Source organism: Neopelma chrysocephalum, unplaced genomic scaffold, assembly GCF_003984885.1.
Source record: "Neopelma chrysocephalum unplaced genomic scaffold, ASM398488v2 Primary Assembly neopelma1_147, whole genome shotgun sequence".
Classification (NCBI taxonomy): Eukaryota; Metazoa; Chordata; class Aves; order Passeriformes; family Pipridae; genus Neopelma; species Neopelma chrysocephalum.
In genome coordinates this window covers 10928773-10953177 of record NW_020897809.1, presented here as the reverse complement: position 1 = coordinate 10953177, position 24405 = coordinate 10928773, and the positions used below count along the sequence as shown (strand labels likewise).

At 39.3% G+C, this 24405-nt stretch overlaps 2 protein-coding genes across 6 annotated transcripts in view; one reads left to right on the top strand and one right to left on the bottom strand.

Annotated features, from left to right (window-relative positions):
• Positions 1-12985, bottom strand: part of ATXN7 (ataxin 7) — an 83229-nt gene extending 70244 nt beyond the window's left edge. For 3 of the 5 annotated variants that reach the window (XM_027700718.1, XM_027700723.1, XM_027700719.1), the window contains exon 1: positions 12804-12984. The gene's annotated coding sequence lies outside the window, so the exon portion shown is untranslated. Of the gene's footprint in view, positions 1-12803 lie in introns of all 5 variants that reach the window. The other 2 variants (XM_027700724.1, XM_027700721.1) reach the window with 2 other exon arrangements.
• Positions 12986-13299: 314 nt separating this feature from the next.
• THOC7 (THO complex 7) lies at positions 13300-21751 on the top strand. The gene is made up of 8 exons (XM_027700727.1): positions 13300-13561; positions 13872-13989; positions 14821-14948; positions 15307-15393; positions 16810-16867; positions 19907-19973; positions 20085-20154; positions 21368-21751. The coding sequence occupies exons 1-8, from the start codon at positions 13543-13545 to the stop codon at positions 21433-21435; spliced, it is 615 nt and encodes a 204-aa protein (XP_027556528.1). The 5' UTR covers positions 13300-13542; the 3' UTR covers positions 21436-21751.
• The last annotated feature ends 2654 nt before the right edge of the window (positions 21752-24405 follow it).

Sequence of the window (24405 nt, the reverse complement as noted above, 5' to 3'; positions counted from 1 at the left end):
AATCTATTAGGGACTGTGATACCTGTCATCCCAATATATAATCTTGACATAATACCAGAATTATCTCTATCTCGTATTTTTTGCACATGAACTTCACAAAGAAATCTGTACTAAATTACTGCTAACCCCCAGCAAGCTTTCCCTCACAAACGATGGTCCACATTTCTCAAACTGGCTCTGGCAATGCACTTGACTGTGAACTGTACAACTCGGCTCTGGAAACGTCAATGATATTTTTCATCATAAACATGTAAAAATATAGACCTAATTAAAGTTTTGGTTGGTTGGTTGGTTGTGGTTTTTTTTCATTCTTCTGCAACTGAAGCACTTGTCCTTTCTAAAATTAGTTTTCCACAACTAAAACTAGCATGTTCAGAAATTAAAAGCTTGTTGCTAGGACTGTATTAAGGAAAAATCAAGATCTTGTGATTTTCAGTTACTCTTCTATAGTGCAAAAGGTGTCCTGCAGAATATCTGCAAAGCAGTTAGAGGATCAGAGTCCCTTTACTAATGGTGGTAGTTAATATAACACGCAAAATAACAGTAAACAATTTCCTTATCATTAAAACTGAAGGCCAAAACATAATCTTAAGTATACCTCTGTAAATCCAGAATTACCCCAGCTCTTTCCAAAGAGTTTCTTGGGATATGCATATACGTAAACAAGACTGTAATTTGGCACGGTGTTTGAAACCAGAGATCAACAACACGTATAGATTAATCCTGGGTTTGAACTGTATTTATGATAACAATAGCTTTCTTATCAAGCAGCATTCACTTCGTGAAGAGCAATCAGCCTTGCACAGCAAGTGGTGAGAAGCTGTTGCTCATTTGCTTGAGTGCTGCTGCCTTTTCTAACAGCAACTTTACATCAGACTGTTCAGTAGTGAGGAGTTAGGGAGGTAAACAGCATCTCTACGAAGAAAGGGAGAGAAAAAACTTAAAGTTTGTTCTACTGTAAAGAGAAGAGAAAGAGGGGAGAATCAAGAGACAAACTGATAACACGTATGAAGGAAGGGAATTACCTGTGATGGGAAGGAGTTTGGAAATTGAGAGAGGATTGACACTGCAAAGGGAGCAGGGGGGGATAGGAAGGTGGTGGAAGACACAAGGTCTCAAGCAAAATGAGAACAGTTTCTCCTTCAGCACTTGCCCATGAGGCTGAGAGAAAATCCCCATTCAATTAAATAAAATTACAATCACACATATCTCCACTCCTATTATCCCTAGCTGAACCTTAGTCAATCTATTTTACTCATTGAAACTGAATTTAGTGGGAAACTGGTATTTCTTCCATTATAAACAAATTTATTTCAGTGCATCTAGGATAGGAATCGTGCTGATACAGAAGATATCTCTTCAGTATTGTCAGCATTACTAAAGCTCTCTTTGTGAATGTTTCACTGCAACATTTTCTCTTATTTTTTATTTTTTTCCCCCCTTCTTCTGTCGCAGTTCAGAGGGGGAAAAAGCTGAAGTGACACTTTTATTGCTGTCCAACGCCATAAAAATTCCAGCTAGAGAAGCCAAGCAGTGCAGGGATTTGCAGGGTTCAAGCCCAGCATCCATCCCAGAATGACTGTTCCCTTTGCCTACCAGTGACTGCCATCTAGAGTCAGAGCGCATCAGCTCACATGGAACAGGGTGGGAATGAGGACAGAAATGGTCCAGCAATGAGAGAAATGACAATTCCAGTCAAAAAAACCCAGGAACTCACATTCTAGAAAGTTACTACTAGCTTAAAAGATTAAATTATTTAGTTTCTCTTCTTAACATGCAGTGTTATGAACTCATGACTAACGAGCGTTGGGCCCATGTCTCCCTGCTTCTCTCTGAAAACTTCAATTTTGCTATAAATGTGCAAGTTGTACATGTGGGAAAACCAGATATAAAACAGCACTATACTGCTCTTCACGTAAATCCTGTGTTTCAGTCTGTTTGCTAAGAAATATGCTGGGCCATGCTAAGAAACTGAATACAGAATCTCATCATTAGCTGAAGATGCAACAGTGACATTTCAAAGACTATCTGTGTTAAAATGCTGACAAGGCTTTAACATTCATGACATTAGTGATATTAATAAGATGAAAAATGTCTTTTTAGTTGCATGAAACTTCGTTTAAAAACCTTACCATTTTCACTTTAAGAAATATATCCATACTGACCCAAATATATGAGTGTCTTAAATGTCTACAAAAGCCCACCCAAGCCAACAGCTCTTCTCACACACTGTAAACTTGACTCATATTTATATAATTAATTCACAGCTGCTTATTATACTATATAAAAATCATATCTTTTACTAACTACTACTTATGTAGCTATTCATAAAGCACCTAATACTCATGCATTAATCAACCAACTGCTAGATACTCTTTAACTGAATAAAAGGAAGAATTTTTTTGTTATCATTTACCTGGAGAATATAATAATTTGCATTTTAAAATATTCCCAGTAGCAGTTACCTTCTCTGCAAAGCATAAGCAGATATGAAGTCACAGCCATGTAAGTAGAGTGTTAGAATACTCTTTAGCTATTAAAATAATTTATTAGCTATGACTAATAATGCCTTGTGAAGAAATCAGTTCTCGTTTCCTCACTCTGCTGCTCATGGACAAGAAGACTGGTAATGAAGCATTATAAAAACACAAGATTTCTTCTCACGTTTGTTGTTGCATTAGATACACAACCTCCAGGTCCCACAGTATCCATCCTCTCACTGCTAGTTCCACTAAGAAATTAATTTTTCCTAAGGGGAAACATATTCACAGATAAAATGAAATTAAATGGGATTACAAAGCTTGCTGTTGAACACGGCTACGTATGAACCTTATGCCAAGCTGTAGTTACTGAAATCAACAGTTTCCTCCTGGTGCATGGATGCAGCCAGCTGGAACAATTGCTCATTCTGATCCACACTCAGGGCGTGTTTTTCCTCACAAGGAACTCCACGAATCCCCCTAGTTTTTCCAAGCAGAATAACAATTTTGTAACTGGTCTGAATGCAACATTGCAGCAGAGAAGAATATTTAAACAGAAGGATGACAGGGACTCATTATAGCATTGTCCTAGAGGATGACATGCAAGAAGAACTCCCCCCAAAAAACCAAACCTGTTGAAAACCCCTTTCTTTGACAACTATCACAGATCCAACAAATTTCACTTGAAAGTGAACTGATAAACAGGTTACAGGAGTGAAAAGTAGGTTTCAGCATGTATCATGTGCTCTGATCCTATTAAAATCTGTCCAACGTATAGTTAGATCTGTTAACTAAAGGAGAGATCGAAGGAACCACCAAAGGTCAGACAGCCCATCCCTCAGCCCCAGGGCATGATAATTAAACGACCTGGTGGGAACAATACAGGTAATCAAACCTGTTCTTAAAGACCTGGGGCAATGGATGCACCACTGTCCCTACAATGGTGATTACTCCAACCTTTCAATACTTCCACTAGAAAACCGTGTTTGTCCATGATCAGTCTTCATCGCTGCAACATGATGTGTTTCTTTCCCCACCTGACACAATGCCCTTCAACAGATCCGTGTTCTCACCCTCTCAGTCCCCTCTTGTTTAAGTTAAGGGATTGCATTCTTGTGGCACACATTGTTTATACATGATGTTTTTTAGATATTTAAGCAACTGCACTGGCATCTTCATACTTCCTCTTTTCTAATTTCATTCAATGATGTTCTCCATATGTGCAGTTAATTAATACTTTCTTTCAAAACTAGACCAGACCAAGGAGACTTATTTTTACAAATTCAGCATCATTAATATTTTTATATAGAGTTTTTTTGTCTAAGAAAGTTTAGGAAGCTCAGCTAGAACACAGTAGGCACTCCTTTCCTATGCAGTGATTTTATTTATAAGTAAACCAAACAAAAGTATAGATGATACTCCTATCACTTTAAAAATTCATTAAAATTCATTATGTTTCTGATTTAATACACATCACTATTATGGTGTGAGTACAAATATAAAAAGGAGGTTGGTCCCATTGTCCTGCAGCAAAACTATGCACTTTCCCATTGATATCAGAGATGGTGCACAAAGAAGAGCTGTGAAGAACCAGAAACACACAAAAATACTCATCAAATGTCAAGAAAAATAAAAAGTCAAAAATTGATGTGAAAGCTTCAAAGTAAATCTCCAAAATTATGACCACATAAAAACAAGGGGTTTTTTTCACATATCCTCCAGTATTTTATTTATGTGCATAAACTCTCAATAGTTACATTTTCTCTTTTCGAAGTATTTCTATTTCTAACACAAATTTTACTCCTAAGATTTAAATTCTCTGATAACAACAGACAACTACATCGCATATCAACATTCCTCTTGATGAAGACACTTTCCTGGGAAGATCTTTGACTTGATATCAGAGATCATGGAATTTCCAATTACTCCTTCATCCTTTCTCAACAGAAAGGATAATGGAGCGTAGCCAAGTCTGGGCCCTGCTGACAGCTGGATTAGCAGAAATCATTCCTTTAACTACACTGACACATAGTTAAGGTAATATTTTCCTACTTCTATAGCTTTGTCCAAAAGAATTACATTTTGTCATGAATTACTGTAACACATCTCAACCAGTACACACAGTGCTGTACCCTACCCACACCTCCCAGCAGCTGCCTTGTGCTAGGGCTGCCCGTTACTTATTTTTTCCCAAGCCATGACAGTATTGCAGCTGCTTAAAAGACACCACCTGCACAGAAGCCAGCAGAGAACAACTGCTTATTTAAAGACAACTTCACTTGCCAAGTGACTTTAAGAGGCCTCTTCAAGGGAGCAACACATTCTCATAGCATCCATCTCAAAAGAAGATACAGAACAGCAATTACACTCACTGATATTAACAGAAAGAGAAGAAAATGTAGGTTGCAAAATGGCTGTCTTGGAGTTGAAACTCTCGTGACAAATTTAGTAGGCCAGTCCTAGAAAGACATGATGAGGAACAGACTCTGTGAAGAGGCAATTGCAAATCAAGATTTGATAAGAATAATCCAGTCATTGGGAAACCCATTACCCGTATTACCATCGTATTACAAGGCTACGCCAACATTTGAGAGGACAAGTAAAGTTCAAAATCCCTTCAAGAGCTTGCAAGACCAGGACAGACTTCTTTCATATAAACATTTGAAAACAACAGCTCTTGAGCTATTTCCTTCCATTTGTTTGATGACATGAACTACAGTTACAGTCAATTGCTTGTGCAAGTCTTCCACATAACAGCAGGAAAGAAAAGCTCCACCAGAAAACCTGACTGTAACTATCACACTATTCCAATTCGAGCAAAGTGGTTGCAGCTCAAGTGCCATTTAGGTACTTTTAAAATTAAATTTCAAACTAATGGCATTTTTTAAAAAAATCCTGTATGTTTTATTTTCATCTACATGTGTACAGTTTTATTTCAGGATATGTTATTGTTCAACACCATCTTAACTTTATATATAAATACATATATACACACACATACCAAAAACCACAAGCAGATCTCAAAAATGAACAAAAAACCACCAACTCATAACTGCCAAAGTGACACTGGAATGAAACCGAAGTGAAAATATTTACCATGAACCACAAAATCACAGGTGCATACTTGCAGTTATTATTAGCATGTCTTTGTTTTACTCTCACTTCCTACAAGCCACTCTTTATTCATCAAAGTTATAAAATCCAATTTATCTGCCTTGCCTCTTTTATTAGTTCAATTCTCTCCAACCATAATCAAAATTTAAATTTTTATTAAAATAAAAGTGAAAGGCAGAGGACCAAAAGGAACTCTGGTTTTCAAACATTTTGCACTAATGTTTTGCCAAAAAAACCCCCAAATCCCAACAAGCCACCACGAAAGGTGCTTATGTCACCTCTACTGAACCATTATTATAAAAAAGTTACCTTGTAACCTAGTTAAAACACTATTATAAAAAATAGATACATTGTTACATATATTTGTAACTACTATTAAGAGAAATAACACTTCGGGCTCAGTGTTTAGGGCACACACACAACCACTTTCATGTCTAAATTGAAAATCTACATGTATATATAAATACATACGTGTATATACACACACTTCATAGATAATGTATTTTGTGTCTAATTCCCCTTTTTCCCAATGTTTGACATTACTTTATGTATTTACTTTTTGCAACTCACCAAAACTTTTATTCCACAATTTGTTTGGGATTGGTTTTTTCTGTTTCTTATACTTCCCAAACTCAAATTCTATCCCTGCTTGCAAATAAAGTATGGAAATCACCAGGGAAGCACTCATACATCTTGAACAGAACCTGACTTGCAATGTAAAAATTTTCTTGATTGTTCTTCTTCTTCACTTCTGAAATTACCAGTTTGCTTTAATGGATTATTCCTTCAAACACCTTAGTCCTCAGTCATCGAATACCTCCTGTGTTGGGCTACACCACTGTGTTCAGTTTGTCTTTCTCACAGCAACACCACCTCACACTAGTCAACAGTCTGGTGATTACAAAATTCACTCTGATGGAAAGAATTATGGGCATTAATCCCCTCAGGAAGGAGGATAGCTGGGTTGAAGTCTCCCACACATGTGGTGAGCAGTCTAGCGGATAACAGCTCTGCTAATGACGAAAAGGGAACCAGAACCATCGCCACCTCCTGGGTTTTGAAAGCAAAGATTGACCTTTGCTCCCTTTTTGAAAGAAAGGGCTTATGATCCTAATTTCAAGAGAGCGTGAATCCAAAATGCTCCCCAGAGAAAGGTGCTTAGCCCTGGATAGAGGCAGGATTTAAGCATGTTCCTACTTCAGCTACCGCATAGAAAATGTGCAGATTCATCATCTCCTTCAAGCTGCTCTGGCTGGCATAATTTTAACAAAACACGAGCAGATACTAAATTACTTGGCCCCCCTCTACCCTCATGGAATCACGACCCAGCCAGCCTCAGCCAGACCAACCTTCCCTTTGGTACAATAAACTTGAGGCAGGTAAGGAAATGCCAAAACTCGGACCTGCCTCTTCTGGATCCGAGAGCCTCTGTTGGAAATGCCAAGTTCCCCTCTCATCATTGAAATATTTGTTTAAACCATCTGCTTTGATAGCAACTGAAACAACAGTTTAGAAGCAACACTTGGCCCCCTGGAAAAAGAAAAAGAAACTGAGGAGAGTGTGCCTTCTTCCTAAGCAGGCCACAGCTTCTCTTTGGGGTTTTACCCTGCTTCCAGTCATTATCCGTAGGATAATGGTGGTGAGAAACAAAGTGTTTTCATAGAATCACAGAGTATCTTGAGTTGGGAGGGACCTGAAAGATCATTGAGTCCAACTCCTGGCCCTGCACAGGACAGGCCTGAGAATCCCCATATGTCTGAGAGCCCCATGTCCCTGGGGAGCCTATTCCAGTGCTCAACCAATGCCATCCATATTCGATGCAACATATGACATACTAAAACCTAAACCTGAGCAGGCCTCACTAAAAGTGTGCAATCATGCCTCCAATTATTTCTATTTCACTGCTCAGGCTTGTACCTCACTCAGAAATCAGGGGGTGAGAACATGTGTCAGTGTATCATGTTTTATGGGAACTGTAAATTGTAGCTGTGCTTAAACACTACCCACTGACAGAGTTTCTCTATTACAAGAAAATAAACCATAAAATAATCCAAAGCAAAATATAAACCAAATTTAAAATGAGAAACAGATGTTTATTGATAGAGACCTGACACCCTCTTTCTTCATCTCCTGAGATAGAAGCCTTTCTTTCAACATCTCTCCATGACACAGCCAAGCTCAAAGTCTTATTAAATTTCTACGTCTTCTTTTACAGATTTGGACTGCTTTTAAAAAAATTAAAAAAAAAAAAAGAAAACAAACTTAATCAACTAATTTTATTAAACTTTGAAAAGCTGACTCAGAAGCTGTGCAATAGCTCTGATTCAGCTTTCTTAGCCAAGTCAAAGCATCTGGGCACGTGATTCAGAAAACAGCGCTCTTTCAAAGGAGGAAATGCCTGTTTTCCCTTGTAATCTTTGAACAAAATTTCTTTGGTAGCACTAACATTTATTTAAACATGATACAAGTAAATATGATATCCACAACTCTCTTATTGTGCATCCAGTGTTTCAAACCACAGTTAAATACAAACATTTACCATTTGGCCCAGTGCCAGCAAAGACAAATTTTCATCTAAGTCTGTGGTAAAACCTGAGTCAACATCCACCTCATCCTCTGAAAACTCTGGTATGACACTGATCACTACCAAAGCCATGAACTGAAGGACTGGGGAAGGAAAAAAATAAAAATACGCTCTTTTTCATTAGAAAAAAATAAAATAAAGCCCCCCTGAAAATATGCTGCCAACAAACCAAGAGGCTACTAGATAACTGACTTATCTGGCCAAAAACAATTCCAAAAAAATAAATGTCTGCTTTCTTACAAAATACATGAAACAGAATTACAGAATAGCATGAAATGCCACCCTAAAATTCCCTGAGTCACTTTAAATCACAGAATGCAACATGTGGGATCTTGGAGGCACCGCACAGGCAGCAGAAGTCTACAGAGTTAATGATTTTTAGATTAAAAGAAAATTCTAACCAGCTAATCTGTCTTGCAGTAATTTCATGCCACTGAGTTTCACAAGGCACCTGTTAAAACACCTTGACTTTCTTACTAAGTGGGAAGCTACCAAGTGCCTGAGAAGAGGAGACCAATGACCCATCGTACCACTTCTGCTAATTCCACTCCTCAATTAGAGCCCCTTTTGGCACACACACAAGGCACACTTTCCTTTGCATCCCTGCACCTGCATGCTCTGGTTTCTTCACTGAATACCTGCCTTTCCAGTGTCATGCAATTTCAACTCGAGTTTGACAAGCTTTAATAAATTCGTCACAGATCATCTTAAAATGTACAATAATTGATCTTCAAGCTTCATAAATATTCACTAGGATCCAGATATGAAATGTAGAAAGCTGTTACATAATTCCTGTGAAGATATCTGAAAGAGGACAATACCAGAATGCCACCTGTATAATTGAGATTAACTAAGGCACAGAGCCTTTACTTAGGAAGAAGTTATTTAAAAGGACTACACAGCACAAGGGTTTTTTTTATGAGTAAGACAAGCTTTTGTCTCCCTTCATGAGAAAAGTAGTAGTAATGAAATGTCTTTCTAATGAACAAAATATTTCCAGGACTTGTATTTTGCAAAGTGCTTCTACCAAAAATTCTGGAATTTTACATGTTTCTTTCAGTTACAAAGTAAAAGACAACAAATATAACCAATCCTGTAGCCCACAACTTGTGGTTACGTTATTATCTGATAAGAGCATGGTTTTTAAAGGACAGGATTAACAGTACATTTAATCAATCTTGGTAACACAGGCAGTAGACAGCAAAATTGATTATTGTTCAGATAATAAAATGTTGCATTTTTAAAGTATTGGTATTGTCATTACAGTCACAAGTATTTTCACCCTCCCTTCTCATTCTGCTGTAATTCTATGAAAATGTGCTGGCTCTGCAGAAACACAAGGGTCCATGTCAGGAAAGCTTTTCACAAGGCTAAGAACCAACTCACTACTTTTTTTTATCTCAATTGCTGGGTTGAAAAATTTCAGGTTTATCTGCCAAGAGTGACTATTTTAATATCTGCAGAATTAGACAGCCAGTGTCTAAGAATTCTTACAGAAGGAGATGACAAGCTCTTGGAAGACTGATGCTGGTTTTCAGTAAATGCTGAGGCTAAAGAAGGTTGCTAAGAAAATAAAGCACTAACATAATTTAAAACAAAAAAACCCCCAGGGTGACACCAATAGGTTAGTTTGATATCAGTCTTGCACAAAATCATGGTATATAATCAACAGAAAAATAAAGGATGGTGGTAAAAAGCAATGCTAAACATAGGCTTACAGAAAATAGGTCTCGCTAAATAAATTTGGTATGGCTTTCTGACAAGAATATAGGTTGGACTGGATAAAAATACCTTGTAGTTTCTGACCTACTATACTTAGATCTCTGTAAGATTTAGGGCCACACAACAGTCTGATTTAGAAGTTATTCAACATGAAGAAAACCTGGAATCTAAAACCACCTCATAAATTATTAGCAAGGCTTAGGAAAAATATTTTAAATCCACCTCGTCAATAGTTAAAGCTGTTTTCTTAGCTCTTAAAAATCGGAGCTCATTATAGCCTGGAATACTATAAAAAGCTTCTTCCCCTTTAACTTTTTCTGCAGTTGGGAAAAAAAATATATATACACACAGTTAAAGAAAAAGGGAGGAGGTATAAAGTCACTTTAAACTTTGACTCTCATAGATTGTTTTTCAGGAAAGAAAAGCTTCAGCTTTAACAGATTTCCTCAATAAAAAAAAAAACAAACTGTGTACTTAAAAGCCATATTTTCAGGGGAAAAAAAAAAGCTAATGAAAAATCAGAGCCAGTTCTACACACGTGTAACATCTTGCAGTACTAAACTTACCTAGTTTATATTTCTTGCATCCAGAGTCACCTGGAAACATTACAGAGGATCATTTAACACTTTTGACAAGGACAGATGTGCAACAAATTATTATGTATAAGCTGCTCCAGGGTCTTACCATATGGCACACATAAAGGAATTCAAGGAAAGAGGGAAAATGGCATCACATTTAGCTTGGTTGAAAGCACACACAGGTACCTATTCCAAAAGAGCTGGCACAGAGTCAGGTGCTATACCCTGCGCAAGACATTTTTTCCTATTGCATGAATCTCTACTACTGATGCTTTAAGGAAGGTCCAGTGCTCCTCAGTGTTTCTGCTGGTCAGTTGAATGATTATATAAAAGACTGTAGCTGACAGAATCTGCACAGAATACTGGTGAAGGACAAATAAATAAGAATAGGTCAACCCTGTTCCAGAGATCTACATCATACATCACACTGAATTAATGGCAAAAACATGACTGTGTACAGCCCAGTGCAACACATGAAACAAGGGTTGTTTCGTACTTAAAAGATAAGGAATTCTACTTGGAAATGGAGCAAATCAAAAGAAATACTCCAAAGACATTGTGAATTCTCAAATGCGTAGAGAAACCCAGCAAGCTGGAACTGGCTTCCCGGGCAAAAACATCTCATGGATATTTAATATGGCAAAACACAGCAGGAAAGAGAACTATTGCATCAATACATAGCCTCAGTGAGATTCTTGATGATGTATTTACCAAGTTCTACTTCCCATTCAAAATGAGAAAAGTTAATGAACATCGATGATGCCTGAAAGCCCTGTCTCAAAAAGAAAAATAATGGTTTTGTTCTCAAAATTGTTCTTATGAGGCTAAGACCCAGAACAGAGAATTTCATAGAGGCTTGTAATTAGTAACACATGTGAAGACAAGAATGGCACAAAAGTCATTAAATACTATTAACTAATCGCATGGACTGCTGTATTCTAAATTAATTACTCAAAGACTATCTATTTGTCATTGTGGAGAGTTTAATAAGACTATCTGACCAACAGTGGAATGATGAACAAAAAGTGAGAAAAGATTGTATTGGATTAAATGACAGAATATCACACAGAAGTTCCAAGATGATTAAATAAATAATTGTGGATTTTCACCTACAACAGCCTTCAGTTCTGACCAACTTCTCTCTGTTGCTTAGAAAATGGAAAGAGCTCAGAGAGGGGCAAGAAAAACATGAAGTTTTTATAAAACTGGATGCTTCAAGATGCTTAATACTTCCAAGAGGAAATCATTGGATAAAGAGGAAAAGGCAGCAAGTGTATAACATTTGCACAGAAAAGTTCAGCAAGGTCTTCTTCTCAGCCTTAGGCAAAACACTAGGGCTGCATCATTGTGACCAAAGCCTTAGAAAAAACAGTTTTTAGTTCAAACCAACTATATTAAATGGCAACAAAATCAACGTTCATAAAAGTGAGCATTTTTAATAGTGCTTACATACCTAATGAATGTACGACCCATTCTTTGGCCCAAACTTTGCATGACTGGATAGAGAGTTGGGTTTTCACGTAAAATTATATCACACATAAATCATATAAAAATACATAAAAATTTCCAAGGACAGAAATCACTTATCCAAGTTTGCTATGTTGGAAACTCTTTATTCCTAAAAGTTCAAGCAGAGTTTTAATGACCACTCCTAGTAATGCTTTCCCAGTAGCACCTTTCAAAGAACCCGACCAGTTGCCTGCTGAAGACAAAAGACTGACTTGAAACAATCTACAAATCCTTAAATAGCTGTTAAATGCCACTATCCAGAACAAAAAAGCGCCTCTTAATCACTCATAGCTCCAAAACCAGGAACTGAACAGATCACAGGACACATTAACTTTGTTCTTTTCTCACTCCGATTTCCCCCTCGACCCTAAGACTGTCAACAACAAGCGCTGAGCAGAACAAGACCATGAGCTACTTAACTGTCCAAACCAAAATGAAGAAGGAATACGAAGGTGTCAAGCTCTGGAAACGTCTAACATGCAATGATATATACAACACTAACATTACCAGCTTTAGCTCTGCCCAAGTGTCCAAGTCTGTGGTCAACAGCCTTAAATCAACACATGGTAACACCTCAATATCTCCTTTCCTCCAGACACACCATTTTTGCCAGCACCACCTTAGTTTTGTCAGGGCAGGAGGAAACAACTATTGTTCCTATCTGCTGGTGACAGCCAAACTCGCCAGCACACCTATCAGAATAATATATGATTTTATGATTTTTAGCGCGTCCCACGCCCTGCTGCTTGTCCTCCTGGCACCGAGTGGGGATGAGCCCAAGGGTGGCCCAGTGAGGCCAGCCCGGCTCCCTCACACCTGCACTATGAGCACATCCTCGCCAGGGAGCAGGCACCAAGGGGCCCGTACTCCTGCTCCCTCCAGCCACAGGGACTAGACAGCCACCACAGTGGGTCCCACCACCCTCACGTCCATGGCACTGGGCACCACGGTGGAACCATCCACCTGCTCCCCTGTGCCATCACGACGGCGCTGAGCACCACCGTGGAACCGTCCTCCCGCACCTCTGTGGCATCACCGCCACCAACACAGGCGGGACGGCACCGCCGCAGCCAGGCGAGAGCCCCGTGCAGGCAGGACGGGACCACCGATGGCGATGGCACCCCAGGGAGGACACCCCAAGCCAAGAGCGTGGCGTAAGGGCGGCCGGGCCGCCCCCTACCCCGGTGGCCTCGATGGCGCGGCACCATGTGCCGGGGGCATGGCGGGGCGGCCGGGCAGGGGGCGGCGGCGGCGGCAGCGGCGGGGCCGGTGCGGGTGGCGGGGGCGGGGAGGTGGAGCCTGGCTGCGGGACCGCCGCTTCCCTCCCCCGTCGGGCGCTCACCTGGCGGGGCCGCCCCTCGCCAGGGGGCTGGTTCCACGCGGGGCGCGGGGCTCGCCCGCCCGCCCTCCCCGGGCCGCGCGTCCGCCGCCCGCCGGCTCAGGCCCCAGCAGCCGCCGCCTCCCCCTCCATGGCCGCCGCTCTCCCCGGCTGCATTGTGGGAAGCTGACCTCACTCGCTGCTGCCGCCGCCCCGCCGGCTCCGACACTCTCCGCCATGGGGGCCGTGACCGACGGTGAGACCTCCCTCCCTCCCTCTCTCTCTCCATCCTCCCTCCCGCCCCGCGGCCGCGACCCCCGCCCGGGCTCCCCGCCCGCCCCCCGGGGAGCAGCCGCCCGCGGGCCCCGAGCCCAGCCCGGGCCGCTCACCCCGCACACGGGCCTCCATCCCGGCCCCGCTCCCTGGATCCCGCACGCGCCCGGGTTCAGCAGATCCGCCCGCTCTGGCCCCGGGAATCGTTCCCTGAAGGGCCGGGAGAGCCCCGCGCGCGGCGCTGGGATGCGGCTGCCATGCCGCGAGAGGATCTAACAGGAGTTTTTCCACAGATGAAGTTATCCGCAAGCGGCTGCTGATCGATGGCGATGGAGCTGGCGACGACAGGCGGATCAATTTGTTGGTGAAGAGTTTCATTAAGTGGTGTAATTCCGGATCTCAAGAGGAAGGGTATTTGTTTTCTGTTGTTTGGGTTTGGTTTTTTAAATCTTGGAACTGGTTGGCTTGCATTGCAGCGGAAAACAGGGCTCGATCCATTTTGAAAAGACCCGTGTTGAAATGTGTACGTCTTGCTTTTCCTATGGCTCTGTGGTGTTTCCAGGACAAACGCCGAGCACTGTGCTGGGAGATGAGGGCTAGAGACGGGTCAGAAATCACTGAAGGCTGCGGGCTGTATCATGAAATCTGCCAGCACCGCTCGAATGCCCTCAGGATTCCCCTGCCGCGGCGTGATCCGTCCGGGAGTCCCGCTATTATAACAGGATCATGACTCGAATATTTTAGTTGGCGTTTGTTCTGTAAGGGAAGAATAATACTGCTGGTATTTCTGCTGCTGTGGTTCTCTTTAAAAAAAAAACAAACAAAAAAAACCCAAAAAACCACCAAAAAACAAACAAGTCAAAGTAGTAAGGGGTGAGTGACAACATGCTGTGGGGTCCCTATTAGTACTGGATATAAATTCCCAGAGGACACAATATTATGCTTGTGTGTACAGAGAAGCACTGCAATATTAAAATACTAATTTCGGCGATCACAGGGCCAACCCTAGCTGGGAAATTTATAAGCCCTATATCAAACTGCTCATTACTTTAATACTCACTTTACACCGATAAGGACATGATGGTGGAATTAATGGGTACAATGTTTCTAGCTGCACTTTCAAGAAATTATACATTGAATCTTTAAGGTATTTATTGAAAAATTGTTATTTAGCTGTTACTTATGCTACATGAAGTTTTGTACTTTTACACTCTTGGGAATAAATATCTTGTCTTTTTTCAGTTATAGCCAGTACCAACGAATGCTGAGTACTTTGTCACAATGTGAATTTTCGATGGGAAAAACTCTTCTGGTGTATGACATGAACCTGAGAGAAATGGAAAATTATGAAAAAATCTATAAGGATATAGGTAAATATGAGAAAATTTTACTGGTTTCTGTTTAACAGTTTCTCTTTTATGAATGAGCTCAAGCCAATTCTGGTAAACAAAATATATATATCTGATGAGTGATTTGGAGGTTTTTTTGGTTTTTTTTTTTCTTACTAGATAGCACTCATACATGTGCTGTGAGCATCTTATCAGTATATAAAATGCATACAAAACAAGAGCTTTTTTGCCTATTATAATGAATGTAGTTTTGAAACTGATGGAGTTAACAGGCCACTGTGTCACAAACAGCTCTTTATCTTTTATAATTTAGCAGAATAGCTTATTTACATGTATTTTTTTGAGTTCAATATAACTCTGTATCCTTTTTTGTTTAAAGAAAATAGTATAGCTGCAGCCCATGAGAAGATTTCTGAATGCAAAAAACAAATCCTGCAAGCAAAAAGGATTCGAAAAAATCGCCAGGGTAAGGAGCAGTGTCTGTATTCAGGCTGGTGGGCTTGATTATTTTGTTATCTTTTTAAATACATTGTATTGGAAAATAGATTCAAAATTTTTGAAAGTGGGAGGGATGTGGATACTATATTTAAGCTGGTGGGTTCCACACCCTCTGCTGATAGGTTTTGGTGGATGAGGTAGTCAAGGCTGAACCAGGCGATCTCAATGACATGCAACATCAGGAAAACCTAAAAGAAAAGTTCAGAAATGTTTTCAGGCCAAAGAAAAATCCCAGAAGCATCCTATCACAATTCAGGTGATTTGAGAAAAACTAAAGCATATTCATAAGAGTGAGACAAGAGTTGAATAGAGTTACACCCCACACTGAGGTGTGTTCCTTCAGCTGTTAAGGGAAGGTGTTGTCTTGGCAAACACAGAGACAGCGGTGCCAGGTACTCATCAGCAACTCTGTGTATCCTTACTGAATACCTGTTACAAGAGGTGTATTTTTTCCCTACTCTTAAAAGTATATGCTGATAATTTCAAATGAAACCTGAAGCATTTGAAAAGATTAGCAATTGTGAAGAAGCAAGAATTTGTTATTTCTTGATAAATGAAATGCAAAAAGAAAAAGTTTAGAAGTATCACATGAAAGGTTTTAAATGCAACGGTTAGATCAGTTTTGTGGATAATTTTAGACTCAACTGGAAATTAAAATAACTTTAACTAGTAGGAATGTAGAGTCCTTACATCTTCACAAACATAGGTCTGAAGTGTTTGCTTTTTGATACGTTCTGTCCAATCTGCAGCACAGACTTTTCCATCTGAATGAGGTAGTTGGCATATGTACAGTCTGACCAGTAGGGAATGGCTGTGTTAGTTGCCTAAATAACCGTGATATCATTCTTAAGTGTAATAATTTTTTTTAAAAATCCTAAAAATTAAAAAAACCCATGCAGCATTTTATACTTTTTTCTAAGAATTTTAAATGTTCCTGTGTAACATTAGCACCATTTTCTGTACATATACATTAGATTGTATCTAAACCCAATGCTTATGAATCATACACAAAAGACCAAGTGTGCAGCAGTGCAGAGGTATCTAAAGGTCATGTTTTCTGGCCTTATTCTTTATGAATCACCATCACTAGGTAAGTTTGAGTGAGTAGATAATGGTCTATAATCATATCTGTAGTTTATTTAAAATATCTTTTGATGTAATCATCTACTTTGAAATGTTATAGCATGGTATAAATCATATACATTTTTATATATGTATATTTGTAGGTACTTTTTTATAGTTGTAAGGTGTTATGTACAGATTTGAGAAATGTTAAAACAGTTTTTCAAGAAGGAAAAAGCCTGTCATTCTATGGTACCTGAGTTTTGATTATTGAATCAATATTTTCAGAATTATTTCAATTAACTATTTAAATGTCTTTCAGAATATGATGCATTGGCCAAAGTCATACAGCATCATCCAGACAGACATGAAACATTGAAGTAAGTATAAAACTACATTAAATCACAATAAGCCAGTAAGTTAGAAGTCACCAGATTTGATATTACCTTGGTTTCAGTTTGACCTTTCCTCACTTTTATATCATTTCTTTTGACACAAGAAAAACTCACGTCTCTGTGCCCTTATCAGCTTTTTTAATTAATGTCCATCTCTTCCTGTCACAAGCATTGCTAATAGTTTTGTAGTTGAGACTTTTCCATTGTTAAGGTGAATAAGTGAACTTGGATGTAAATGCACATCTGTTGTCAGTTTACCAGGGGTGAGCTTCTCAGAAAAGAGAGATAGTGGGAAGTGCTGCAACATGCACCAGTGAGGAATTCAGTGGTCACTCAAAATGCATAACACACAAGCAAGTAAGGTGGAATGAGAGAAAGCAGGAGAAAGCTCTTAGGCTTTTTTTTTAATGTTTTCCTTGTAGTAGTTGTTCCTGCATGCCTGGTTATAAATTGCTGTGTTGTACCTCAGCATAACCTGCCCTGGCATGCGGGTCGGACCTACCTGTTGTCCAACTCGTCTTGCACGTAACTTACAGTGCAGCTTGTCACATTCTGAATTTGCATCGCTATCTGTGCTTCTGGGGCAGTTGTAGGGAGATCATCTTTGTAACTTTATCAAGCCACAGAAACACTCCAGGACTTACTGCATCTATGAGTTTGCTCTTCTTCAGTTCATTAAAGGTGTAGAGTGGGGTTACTGTTCCCATTTAAGTGCAGCTTGTGCTTGTCCTATTGCCCACTTTCAGTGAAATTGCCAAGGGAGGCTGCCTTTCACTTTCTGTGGCCTTTCATAGCAAAAGGAAGATTTTTGATTATACTATTACCCTAATAATAGCATTTTTATTGCTATAAGACACTGACAATATTTCACACATTTCTTTCCTGTGCCTTGATTTCATTACCACAACTTCAGTTATTATTACAGGCAGTTCTCATGAGGCTTGACTACTTCTTACTTCATTAGTCATCATGTGACTAATTTATCAAGTGAGGCTTTAATAAAGAACTATCAAAAGTGAAGTTTTTCCAATAAGTCAATTAAGAATGGAAACAAATAAATGAAGACTAAAGGAGAGAAGTTGAGGATGCCCCATCCCTGGAAGTGTTCACAGCCAGGTTGGATGGGGCTCTGAGCAACCTGGTCTAGTGAAAAGTGTCCCTGCCCACAGCAGGGACATTGGAACGAGATGATTTTTAAAGTCCCTTCCAACACACACTATTCTACAATTCTATGATAAATGATACTTTTTGATCTTGGAGGACGCCAGGTTGTTTAGGTTTGGAGGGGCTGCTCTAATTTTGCTTAACACATCCAAACTTAAGGTTCTTAAGCAAAGCTTGAAATGGTGGTAAGTTACAGCTAGTAAGAATGCAGTATGTAGGGAAGTTTACAGAAAATCATACAATGAACCAAAGGCCACCCTTAAATCAGAATAGAGGAAGCCTCATGAACAATGTCACACTTTTCATGGAACTCTCAATCACTAAAAACACTTGAGGAAACTTCTTGTGAGGAGAAGAATCATAGTTTATGTCAAGAGCTACATTTATAGCTCTTGCAGGTTATGTGGTACAATAGAGCAAAGTTCAGAAAATACTTTCTTTATGCTTTTAAGGGACTGTTTCTTGGAACAGCTAGTCATACAGCACAAAAGGAGCTGCTTGGAGCTTAGTCACAAATAATGCACAGGAGCCAATTCAGGAAGTGACAGGAGCTGAACTACTAAACGACAGTGCCCACAGTGTAATTATATGCAGTATTAGAAGGGCTGTTCAGAAGGCCCAGAAATAACACTGAGTCTTAGGAAAGGAGAAGGCTAGGCAAAAATTCTCTGGAGCAGAAAATAAAAGGAGTAAAATTCCAGATGTAGCTTGGATGTTACTAGAAAAAAAATTGCATGTCCTCTCACAGTCTGCTCACACCTGACAGCACGGTGTAAACAGAGAGATTTGGCCAAATGGAAATCTTGCAGAAACTAGGAACTAAATACTGACAAAATCATGATATGAGACTATGAGCTGTTAGCCTGTTTCCATTAAAGAAAGGGATGATGTCAACCCAACCCTCTCTCAGGCATTCCCTTTGAGGTACAAAGCATACTGGCTCAAAAAAAGACAACACCCTCAGGTAGCACTAAAACAGACCTTTTTCCCATTCACAGTGAGGTACTTAGGACTGGAGGCATTTTTGTTGTTCCCTACCCAGGCTTAGTGGTAGCAGCTGTCAGTGCTTCAGAAAAAAAGTTTGATTTCCTTGCTGACCCCTCTATGGCTCTGTCTGCTGATAAATCTGGGATGATCAGCCTCGGTTCCCTTCACCTTTAAAGCAACAACAAAGCAAAGTTTGTTCACATTGCATGGAGCATAAATTATGGTAGACATCAGAGGAAAATAGAAGGACTAAACTGGAGGTTTGCATGTAAGAGTTGGTGCTCCATCCTCATTTGAAAGGTAGTGTACACTGGGGTGGGTATCTGATAGTCTTTGGCTTGCCTCAGAAATGATTGTGGTGCTCCATGATGAGTTCAAGTGAGAACAGAAAGGTTTTCACCCAGAGGGCATTGGAAGAGGCTCCTCAGGGCACTCAAGGAGTGTTTGAACAGCACTCAGGCACATGGTGGGATTGTTGTGGATGTCCTGTGCAGGGCCAGGAGTTGGACTTAATGATCCTTGTGGGTCCCTTCCAACTCAGGATATTCTATGAATCTGTTTCTTTAACTTCCACTGTATGGTCAAGTAAATAATATGTTACAGCAGGACTAGATTGTTACAGTCCAAATGCCCAGTGTACAACTGTATTCCAGCTTGGAGGCCTGTTTTTTTGTAAGAATCCTGAAATTACAAGTTTAGAACATAATACTTTAACATTTACGTGAAGTGGCCTTACCTCTATATTGTTTCACTTGTTATGTTTTGTTTATAGATGCTGTTTATTTAATTGTTCTTTTTCCTCTACTTAGTTCAAATCTATTTTGCAAGAACTTTACAGAACTTTTTAAAAACACTATGGCAATTTCTTTTCAGGCAGCTGGAAGCTTTGGGAAAAGAACTGCAAAATCTTTCTCACATTAAAGAAAATGTTGAAGACAAGGTAGGTCTTTCATAGAGATTGTTATATAATAATTTATCAGGAACACCATGGAGAATCTGCTATTGGTTGTTTGGCTCTGTGTTTCCTACAATACATATTTTATCGTTCCAGTTGGAGCTGAGAAGAAAACAGTTCCATGTTCTCCTGAGCACTATCCATGAACTTCAGCAAACCCTGGAGAGTAAGTGTTGTTCTTAGGTAATAGATATAACTGGGTTGGGTTTCAGTGGATCAAAAGGATTCACAGCTTCCAGCAGTGGGATAGCTCTGTGCAACTGAGGTTGGTGACCTCTTGCATCAGCAGCATTTTTTTCCCCAGTAGTAGTCCAGAGCCTTTTCTTCTACAAGCTACCCACTGTGTCATTTCCTGACTAGCTTCAGGTTAATCTGTAGGCAGCAGAATTCTTTAAAATGTGGGAATGGAGAATAGCAATTTCAGGTTAGTTTTGTTGTTGTTTTTTTTTTTTTTTGAACAGAGAAAGTATTTCTTACAGAAAATTATTCTTGCGCTTATTTCCAAACATATTTGTGTAATTCCTATTTTGATAGTTTTGAAAATATCACTGCCATCATGTTATCATTTGAGGCTTTACTAAAAAGAAATTGAAATACAGGAACGGTAAATGACTGACCTACTCAGACAGTGAGTTTGTGATAGAGGAGAGACTAAAGCTGTCATACACAAGAGCTAAATTCAGGAATTAGTCATTTTTGTCATACAAATAGTGTTTTCAAATCACCACTAACTTTTCATGCTTTAATATGGAAATATTGTTTTTAAATATTATTTGCTGGATGTTTGCCGTGTCTTTCGAAGACACAACAATTGGTACAGCCTTTGAGCATGACCTGATTAAATGCATAGATGACTGTAAGAGCAGACTTTCATTCTCTAAGGCCATTTAGATCTTCTTAAGGAGAATGAACTGTTAATCCTAGGTGAACTTTAGCAGAAGGTTATTGTTATTATATGTTACTAACAGTTGCTTAAGTATTAGTCTTTAGAATGCATTTTCATATGAATATATAGATTACCCTTCAGCTTTCAGGATTTTATGAAGGAAGTAGCACTTTAGTGTAAGGCACAGCTTCAGTTTGAAATAAATAAACCATTAATAGGCAAAGAGAAGGCATGGGATTTGAAGCATTCTTGTATTGTTTGCTTGAGTTGATGCTATAAAATTTACCCCATATTTCCAATAACAGCTGTTACAGATAACATCCTTAAAAACTTGGAAGGATTTTTTGTTGATTTTTCTAGCACTTTATATAATGAGATAGTCGGCTACCCATTCAAGGCAATCAAAATAAAATATTTAAGTGGGACAGAGCTCTGCAATATAGTCTTTAAATATGACCAAGCATGTTTGACTAACAGTAACATTGAATTTTAGATGATGAAAAACTTTCAGAAGCTGAAGAATCCCAAGAAACTCAAATGGAAGCAGAGGCTAAGCAGTAGATGTAATATGAAGACTGACAATACTACTGAAGAAAGTCCAAGTATCTTCATGTTGTGTTGAAACGAACAGTAAGGGAGATGGAGCTGAAAATAGTTTTCTAGTGCTTCTGTGAATTTTTATACAAAAATACTTGTTTTGCTTATGCTTCAGGGAAAAACAGTTGCAGATCTGTGCAGACAGACACTTTGTGTTAATTCACAAACTTTGTAATTTGTGAAATTATGGTTTATAAAGGATGAAGCTTCTACACAGTGCTTGTTAACTAAGGTGTTTGCAAAACATTGTCAATAAAAGGTGTTTTTACAGATTTTCCTATTTTTAGTAGGCATTGAGCTTAATAATCAGGGCTCCTTTTCCTACTAGACGTCAGACTGAGGGCAGTGCATCTCTGCATGAGTCCCAGCTTCCATAGCTTAGTCTAGATGGGACCTAAATCTGAACTAAGCAGGGTCTTAGTTTTTCAAAGTAGCTGTCATTTTAGAACTTACTAGTTTCATATTAAACAAATTACTTCTAAAGAATTAATGCTTGTTAAGGGTTATAAAACAACAAAAATCATCCCGTACTAGCTTTAATTTTTTCCTCAAAAGTGATGCAAAGATCTGCAGTGATCCAAGCCTTGCTCTGCTTTGTTCGTTGTACCACCTCAAAAGTCACATTTTGAAATGGCACTTTTAAAACTGTGATTTAAAAGCTTTGTTCTTGGAGAACCAGGAATCTAATCCTGATACCATTTATAATCTGCTTCTGGATTTTACTTGTCAATTGACTATCATGAAATACATCATAATTTCTGAAACAGATGGTGGAACCCTTCCTGCCTCACAAATAAAACCTGAAGCAGCAGAGCAGTAACCATGATGTTAAAGAATCAGAGGTACTTGTGTTATTAATAGGGAAGGCAGAATTTATCCACCTGATCATCCTGCAGTCTGTTGGGAGGTTTCAGCCTTCCCAAAAAGAGAATGGAGTATGCTCTATGCTTTTGTAAGGCAAGGAGGAAGGAAGGGGCAGTAGATGATGTCACTGCCTGTTAGCCTTGTTCTAAAAACATTGAGCCTTCCAGTGGTTTGGGTAAAGGAAAACATTTTGGATCTCACTCAGACAGAGCTGTAAGCATATATGGTTCAAGTAAAATAATGAAGTTCTACAGAATAGAGCTGCCTTCTCACTCGGTGACAGCTGAGGGGGATTTCCAGGATTGAGACTCGAGACTTTTATAGTCCAAATGCCATATAATTCTCACTCTCAGTGGCTGTGGATCTATGTGCATTGGGCTGAACAGACATAATCTGAGCTTGTTTTGCTCACATTCCAGGTTTGCTAATGGCAAGCCAGCTGAACAAGAAGTCACACAACTTCAGTAGCACATTGCAGCCCTGAACTAATAAGCTGTCAAAAGTCTTCTAGTTCACAGCTGGTCAACTCAGAACACAGGGGAAGCTCAGGTTTGCCTGATAGAGCCTGTGCAGACATGCAGTGCTTCTCATGCACTACAGATTTGGCAGGTTGGGGTGGTGGTTAAGCAAACAAAAAGGATTTAATATGAAAAAATACACCGTCAAAAAGTATTTAGTGTACTGTGTTTTTCCCCTCCTAACAACAGTGAATAGTAAATATTTTGTAAAGCAGCAATACTAAATTATTGCCAAATCAGGGAGTAGTCACTGTCATGAACATATGAATTATGAAGATCATAAATTACAAAGGCTCAAGACACTTTTAAAGCATATTTTTTTGCATTTGAAATGCCCTTCATAAGCTACCTGGACTGAATTTTGGTGCAGAGGTGGATGACATTTAACACTTAAAAACAGTCTCCATAGCAGTGTCATCATGAAAATCTGAAATTTTTCCATTAATTGTTTTACACATTTCTTTGGAAATTACTTGCATCACTTAAGTATCTTATCTCAGAACTTGCACTGCTCTGTATAAAACCTGACCATAAACGTGCCAACATCCAAGTCTGTCACTCTGGTGAGGAATACATAAGCAAAACCAAAGGTTGCACACAAGAGAAGCAATACAAATGCATAGCAGAGGAATATATTCTAGTTTGAATTACAGTGATGCAATCTTGAAAAGAAATTACTGCCCTAGAAATTGAAGTTGCCTTAGTGCAATGTGGCAGCAAGAGGGTGATGTCACGAGGCCACCTTGGAGAGCAATCAAAATAAAAAGCAACATCAATTCATTGCAAATGCGGGCTCAGTGGGACATCCAAAATATTTGCTCCTATTATTTTCAGTATTTATGCATCTAACCTCTTGAGCATTAGATTTGTACCAAAAAAAGAAACAAAACCAAATGGAATTCTAATTATCCACAATATTTAACCTGCTTTGTTACTAAACCTCAGGTCCCAGCTTCGAACCTGCCCTGCATGAATTGGAAATGTGTATCTGCATTTCCTTTAATCTTCTGTTCCAGAAGTTTTCTGTGATGCTGCTTACCTGCATTGACTCTAAATATGCATGTATAAAAATCTAGGTACATGAACTCAGAATGTCCACAATGACACTATTTAAATAAGAAATCATTCCTGGTTTTATGATTTGCCTTGTCCCTATCTGATCTGAAGGATTATTATATGACTCAATGCTCAATCTCTTGCTATGTGGGTGCGAAAATACAAGCAGAAAGAGAGTTGCTGAAGTGATAAACTGACATTTGCAATGCCAGGACTTATTTTTCTGTCCTGTCTAAACGAGAGCAGCAGAGGGAGAATGGAACACTGGACAGAATTGGTAACTTGGGTGTAATTTTTAAAGCTAGATTTAGCAAGCTCCATGAAAGGAGGGAAGAAGGAAGAGAAAAAAGGTCCCAGTGACACATTGCCAAGTGATGGGATACCTCTGAAACCATGTTAATTTGAAGAAAGCTGCTGTCAGGACAGAAAATTGCAAAAAATAGATCCCAAAGATTTATGAGCTAGAAATTATGAATTATTTTAGATACTTGTCATG

Bases quoted from the DNA above. Each gene is read 5' to 3' on its own strand.
- THOC7 (XM_027700727.1), top strand. The intron at 16,868-19,906 runs GTAAGTATAAAA...ATTTCTTTTCAG, and splicing joins GACAGACATGAAACATTGAA to GCAGCTGGAAGCTTTGGGAA. The intron at 19,974-20,084 runs GTAGGTCTTTCA...TTATCGTTCCAG, and splicing joins AAGAAAATGTTGAAGACAAG to TTGGAGCTGAGAAGAAAACA.